The sequence below is a fragment of the Propithecus coquereli genome, unplaced genomic scaffold (genome assembly GCF_000956105.1).
Source record: "Propithecus coquereli isolate 6110/MARCELLA unplaced genomic scaffold, Pcoq_1.0 Scaffold386, whole genome shotgun sequence".
Lineage (NCBI taxonomy): Eukaryota > Metazoa > Chordata > Mammalia > Primates > Indriidae > Propithecus > Propithecus coquereli.
This window is the reverse complement of record NW_012149574.1, coordinates 469,022-476,218: the sequence shown is the minus strand read 5'-3', so window position 1 is coordinate 476,218 and position 7,197 is coordinate 469,022. Positions and strand designations below refer to the sequence as shown.

The 7,197-nt window shown below is 41.2% G+C and overlaps 1 protein-coding gene across 1 annotated transcript; it reads right to left on the bottom strand.

The window, feature by feature from the left end:
- Positions 1-3,788: 3,788 nt before the first annotated feature.
- ZNF80 (zinc finger protein 80) lies at positions 3,789-4,532 on the bottom strand. The gene has a single exon (XM_012652250.1). It carries the CDS (start codon positions 4,530-4,532, stop codon positions 3,789-3,791), a length of 744 nt encoding a protein of 247 aa, XP_012507704.1.
- Positions 4,533-7,197: the final 2,665 nt, after the last annotated feature.

Below are 7,197 nucleotides of genomic sequence, written 5' to 3'. Positions count from 1 at the left end.
AAATGCATGGAGGAACAAAGAAATTGGAACTACGGAAGGAAGTTAACAGAAAGGAAAGATAAAAGGAGAAGGTACAATGTACATCTACAGAAAGTAATAATAGAAATAATGAGGGAGATGCATATCAGAAGTTATAATGTTTGAAAATTTTCCAGAACTGAGGAAATAGAGGAATCCTCAGATTTGGAAATCCTTATGAGTACCAAGCAGGATAAATTATTAATAGAAAACCACACCTAGACACAGCATATTGAAATTATAGAATATCAAAGATAAATAGATCTTAAAAGGACCTACACAGAGAGAAGAAAACTTAAAGGAATGACAAACTGATAGCTTACTTCTCAGTAGCAGCAATGGAAATTAAAGGAGAGATATACATTCAAAATTCTTCATTAAAAAATATTTAATAAACCAAATGTAATATTAAAGAATTAGAGGTCCAAAATGCCTATGTTTTATTAGCTTTAAGAAAATACCTTTTCACCTGTGACTGGAATGAATAACCCCACACACTTGGAATTTAAATATGGACATTTCCCCCTATTTTTCCAGTTAAGTCCATAAGTGTTCGCAGGTCCCACAGGCCCCCGGATCACGAAGCTGAGCCTCATCTTATCGGAGTTCCCATGCCCCATGATTGCATCGTCTCAGAATACTGGACACACACGCCAAAGTGAGTTGGACTTCTTCTAACGCCAGACATAGAGGGAAATGGAATTGTGTCAGTTTATACCACCCAGAGCAGCTACTTTTTCCTGCCATGCATATTGCAGTTGAATTTTGCCCTGAAAAATTCCATGGATTATTTGTTTACTACAAGCACACTCTGACAAATGCAGATCATTGCATAATCACAGGGAGACCCCACTTGGGGTCTCTTAAATTATAACTTTCTTGAGTGACAATCATAACCTCCCAGGAAGCTGTGGATCACATCAACCCCCACCACTACCCTCAGAGGAAGAATCACTATCCCTGTGTCTCAGGCTGGCCACCTGCCTTCAACAAGTGGAGGCACGGTTTTAAAACCACAGGAAACGCTAAAGGTCTTATATTCATCTCTCTGAGGGCAACGAAGCCTGCTTAGTCTACACTTACAAGAGAGACTACTCAATGACTCTCACAGAAAAGAGATCTCAAAGTGACATTTTCTCTTCCTAAGCCAATAAGGTCTTCTCACTCACAGTCCACTTTCAGGAACTGACCCGAAATGCATAGAATCTACTTATATCAAGACACAGCCACCAACTTCTCTTGTTAATAAAGAGAAGAAAACTCACAAAATCAATCTGGTAGGGTAACTCTTTTTGGGCCAACTAAGTACAACTAAAATGCCCGAACAGAGTTTTACCTGTGACTTACAGGTTTGCTTGTATGAAAATTACATTTCTTATTCATTTCTAAACAGAGAATGTATTTCTGATGGTATATGATTCCTGAATAAAATGGTGCTAACAAATATTCACATACTTTGTGAAGGAGAACACAGGCAAATTTTAAGGTATGATCTGTAGATATCAAACATGTTTTCCTTACTGGAAAATAGGTCTGACTGCTTGGCATGAATATTACGTTGGAAAAAAAAGCATCTAACTTCTCTTCATTTGGAAGACTAACATGTATCACAAAGTCTGAAAGTAAACCCAATATAACCAGACCAAATTCATTCAGCAGCAAAATTTTAAAAACTGCTGAGGCCAGCAAATGTGTATATGTACGTACACAAAATGCATTGACATTAACAGAAATCAAGGTGCTTTCCTCGTGATCAACTCCAAGGACATGGAAAACTGATACCTCAAATCTAACCACTTGCAAAAGGGCATTTATAAGTTACCAGGAATTTAAAGGAAATAAATGTTCATTGAAGAGTAGCTTATACTGAACTCTCATTTTTACATTCATTCTTTTACATATATGTTGGCTTATCATTTTTAAACTACCTTATCATTTATTAAATGTGACCAAGTAGCTCTGGATCCTTGGTCTCAGTTATTTTTTTAAGGCATAGTAAGAACAGGACTTTAAAAAATTCTGTAAAATTTATGCTTTTTAAGAAATAAATTAAGAAGTCACTTTGATTCCAATAAAGCCATCTTTATTAAAATATTTAAACATTTATTGCAAAAACAATACGTACTCTTTGTTTTTAAAAATGTAAACAATACTGAAGTATATAAAGTAAAAACTGAACATTCCCTGCAGCCCTGCTTTATCCTATTCCCAGTAGAAAGCCACCGTTAAGAGTTTTAGGCCTAACCTTCTAGATCTAGCTTTACTTCCTGAATCTTGTTCTTTTACCTAACCCTGTATCTTAGAGATGTTTTAATAACAGTACATACCAAAGTACCTTGTTGTTCCATAGTATTTCATAGAACAGATGTACCATAACTTATTTTCCTACTGATGGACTTAAGATTGTTTTCAATGTTTCATATATAAAAGCAAACCTGCAGTGATTATTCTTTGCACACACATCTCTGCATATTTGTAAGAACATTTCTCACGATTTCTAGAAACTGAATTAACATGTCAAAGAATCCATGTTTCATATTTTAATACATTATATTCATTAAATTTTTTTCTTTCTAGTTAGATTAAGTAAACTGTGTTTTGTTTTGTTTGTTTTAGCTCTAGTTTAACCCCTAGAAAACTGATCCATGGTCTTGGAGAACTCCTTCTATAGAAGGCCAAAGAAACTGAGAAAACACAGACGAAATAATCAAGGCTCGCCTCAGAAAGCAACACAGCTACACCATCAACTTCATGTCCCTGAGAAAATGAATCAGAACAAACAAGTATATCGAGGTCAAAGAAAAAATAAGAATTCTGGGTGTTCAAAACCACATCAAGAAAGAGATTTTTTAAAAAATTAAAGCCTTAAATAGTCTTAAATAATAGAGTAAAATGTGCCCATTTGTATGTGAATACTTATGTGCATAGATATACTTTCATGTGGCAGCATTTTTATATTCTAATTTCATACAATTTCAAGTATTTTATGACTTAAGCTTTCACATTTCTCACAAAGACATATTCCTCAAGAACAGAAACAATGTTTTAGAGCAAAGAATGTGTTCAATAAATCTTTACAGAGGACGAGTCTCCTGTCATTAGGAGTGAACATACATAAAGAACAAATAATGAAGCAAGGCCCTTTTACCCTTCAGACATCCCCAAAATAAAGAACCAAATTCAAAAATTTATAGGCTTGGCTTTCAGAGAAGTCCAACAGAAGCTGTGTGAGAATTTCTTTTTCTCTTGTACAGCTCCATTCCTACTTGTTCTGTTTTGATTTGCTTTTTTTAAATACTCCTGAGATGGCTTAATGATGTAACTTATGGAGAAAGTTGTGACTGGAGGTTCTTTTTAGTGCACAATAACTAATAGGTCTCTCTCCTGGATAAATTCTCAGATGCTGAGGAAGATATTTCCTGTGGCCAAAAGGTTTTCCTCACTAGTTTTAGTCAAAATGTCTTTTCCCAGAGTAGTTCTCTGAAGTCAACTGAAGTGACCCATTTGCAAAAGTCCTTCCCACATATGTCATAGAGTTTGCTATGAATTCCTTGATGCCGAATGAGGGAAGAGCTGCAGGTCAAGGCTTTCCTACACTCTGCATTCAGAGCGCTTCTCTTTAGTGTGAAGCTCCCATGTGTCAAAGGAAAGAAAAACTGTCACAAAAGGATTTCCAACATCTTTTGCACTCAAAGGTTTTTTCCTCTGGTGTGGATCTTATTATGGCGGACAAAAGCAGAATGGCAGGCAAAGGCCTTTCTACATTCAAGTCACTCAAATGGCTTCTCTGCAGTGTGACTCCTTGCGTGCCGAGTGAGGGAACAGCTGTAGGAAAAACCCTTCCCACAGTCTTTACACTCATAGGGCTTTCCTGCAGTGTGGGTCATACTATGGCGGAAAAAAACAGAGTGGTAGGTGAACGTCTTCCCACATTCACTGCACTTGTAGGGCTTCTCTCCAGTGTGAATCCTCATGTGTCGGGTTAAGGAGGAGTTGTAGTGAAAGGCTCTCCCACATTCTTTGCACGCAAAGGGTTTTTCTCCAGTGTGGGTCATATGATGCTGGACAAAAACAGAATGGTAGTTGAAGGTCTTTCCACATTCGCTGCACTCATAGGGCTTCTGTCCAGTGTGAATTCGGTGGTGGTACATGAGGTGCGACCTGCGGTTGAAGACCTTCCCACACTCCATGCACTTAAAGGGCCTCTCCCCAGTGTGAATCCTCGCGTGTCGAATGAAGTCTACCTTCTCACCAAAGGCTTTCCCACACTCCTGGCATTCATAAGGCTTCACTCCAGTGTGAATGCGCTGATGTCGAACAAGGCGGCAGTTCTTGTTAAACTCCTTCCCACATTCCTTGCACTTATAGAGGGGCTTCCCTTCAGGAATCAAGGTGTCATTACTCGGTCCCTGTGAGTCGCATTCATGGAGTGTATCTCCCGCCGAGACTTGCTCCTGTAAAACCCTTAAGCACAGACTATCATTTGTCCCCAACATGCTGCGTTCAGGGCTCATCTTCCTAAGGAGGGTCTCCTTGTGCGAGACGGTAACTGGCCCCGAGTGCCCTTCCTGCATTTCCAACCAGTCTTCCCGATCCCTCACTCACCCCAACCTGGAGGACGCTTTCGTCTCTCTTCTCTGCCTTTTACCAGTGCTTCCCGGCAGATCAACTCTGGTGTGCGCGCCCCAGTCACCAAGAGTCTGCAGGTCTCTGGCGTCACCTCTCAGCACAAGGTCCTCTCAGCTGCCCCCACTCCTTCCAGGTGAAGGTCACGAAATCGTCCTACACCACTGCCCGGGACACCGCCGCCTCCGATGCCGCCTGGGCGGAGCAAGAGGCGAGGTCCACGTGGCACTAGCATCCGCCTGCGCCTGCGCAGAGAGCGCCTCTGACTACAGACGCCAGAGAGCACTGTGCACAGCCGCCGCTGCGGAACTGTAAGTCCCCGGGGCTTCAGTTTCACGTTTTTATTTCTGGGAGTTTAAGCTTCAGTTATTCTGGAAGGAAGTTCACGCCGGTTGTGTCAGGCAGAGCCTTCAACCTTGCACACAGACATGTATGTCAACATGCATGCGAGGAATTTGGTCATGTAGGGTGTGCAGAGAGAGGGTGTCCTACTTATTTGTGGCTTATTTTAAATGCTGACCCACACTTAAGTGTACGCAGGGCCTGGGTATTAGAATCACTCCAGTCTAAATACTGAGTGTAGAGAAAACGTGGACATTCAGGATCTCTTTTACGTTGCTGATGATTCTGTAATTAGTAAAATCACTTTGAAAAAGTTTGGCTCCATCTCCTAAAGGTCTTTCCAAAACAAAGCTTCCTCGCATGCGTACTAGGAAATATGTCCCAGAATATTCACAACAGCAAACACTTGGAGAGTGTTCAGGAAAGAGAATGGCTTCTCCACAGAATGCAACATTATTCAGCAACCCGGGAGTGCTCTAGTCCCCTACCGCCCCCCGGGGAAGCAGAGATGCATCACAATTTAAGTTGCAGAATCCTCAAAAACTAAGGGTCCAGTAGTACCGCGTTGCTCCAGAACTGGCGAGGAGGGGAAGGCATCATGTGGAGGATGATGATGGTGGTTTGATCTCTGAGCAAGACCTGATCCACTGCCCTCTCCTGCCCCAAATGGAGTTGCTTATTAAAGTGAAGAGAGGCTCTTGGAATTAGGGAATGAGAGGCAAGTTTGAAGGTTTTGGTGAGTCCTGGGAAGAAGAGGATTGATAGTGATTTGACACACTGAGTGCTGGGACCTCCACCCCTCTTTGCTCTTCCTACCCCCCGTTTAGAATATTCCTCTCTGAGAATTGAATCAGCTGGAGGGGAGACCCCAAAATACTGACTTTGCAGTTCTCCCAGTGAGATGTCCTGGAAGATTGACTTTCAGCAAATACTTACATTTTGTTTCATTTTTCTGTCTTCTGCGCTGGCCAGAACCTCCATCTACTATATTGAAGAGAAGGGGTGATCTCAGATGCCCTTTTTATTTTCCTGATTTTAAAAAATTCTAATATTTCATAACTGAGAATGTGTACAGTATGGATTTTTGTTGGTATCGCCTGCTTGGTTACTTTCATGATGCATATAAATATTAGGGTCAGTTAGAGAAATAAAAGATTAGACAGACATGCCAAAGTGGAAAATCCAACAGAGTTTTCTCACCCAAAGTATTTGGAGCAAGTCAGTCACAATACAAGGCAGAGTGTTCAGCTGTGTTTTCCAGACAGCAAGACTCTCCCCAGCATGGGAGACAAGGGAGGACAGCAATGACTTAGGTAGCTTTGCATGAGCTGGTCTGAATAGGTTCTGAACTGTCATGCCGGGGACAGGTGTCCCCATCAATCTCAAGATGCCACACATTTGATGGCAAAGTTCTCTCCAGTAGTGGTTTTCAAAGCGTGGTCCCTGGTCTCAATTGTATTCATTTTTAAGAGTTAAAGAAATGCTGACCACTAAATACCTGCAACATAACCATAATAATGTGGGCAATTACAAAATGGTTAGCTTTGTTTCTTGGAAATGTCTATTTTTCTTTTCTTTAATGAATTTGTCTTGAAGCACATGGTTTTCATGATATATAGCAGCTTCTAAAATGATAAATAATTTCTGTTATTTGAGCTGTCAGTAGAGATGGTTGTAAGTAACCTGAATACCTCAGCAGAAAGTTGGTACAAATTAGGTCACGTCAATAGATATATCCAGACTCTGTTATCTGGGAGTTCTCAGGGGGCTTCACACAAGGGCTCCTGTGTCAGCATGGGCTACTGTGGGTGACTTAACCAATGTGATTGTAAATTGTCACCTGCAATTTTTGGTTCTTGGACACACCCATGGGCAGGGTACCCACCGCCATTCTTCTGCCTGCCTTTAGCACTATAGTCCAAGCATGAACTTCTGTAATATTAGACCAAGCTGTGAGTTTAATAAGACTTTGCTTAGGGTTGGGGATTGCAGAGGGACTTCCACACAGAGAATGACTTCCAACTGGCATTAGATATGGCTTCTCTTGGAGTACTAGTCCCCAGCCAATTCTCCTGGCCTCCATAGGACTGCCTTCTGCTCACAGGCCATCCTCCTCTCTACCCTTAAGGAAGAGGCCAGGTTTTCTCCACACCCTAAAACACCTCACATGTGCCTCGATTCGATGTCTAGGCTCCAGTCAAGACTCAGAGA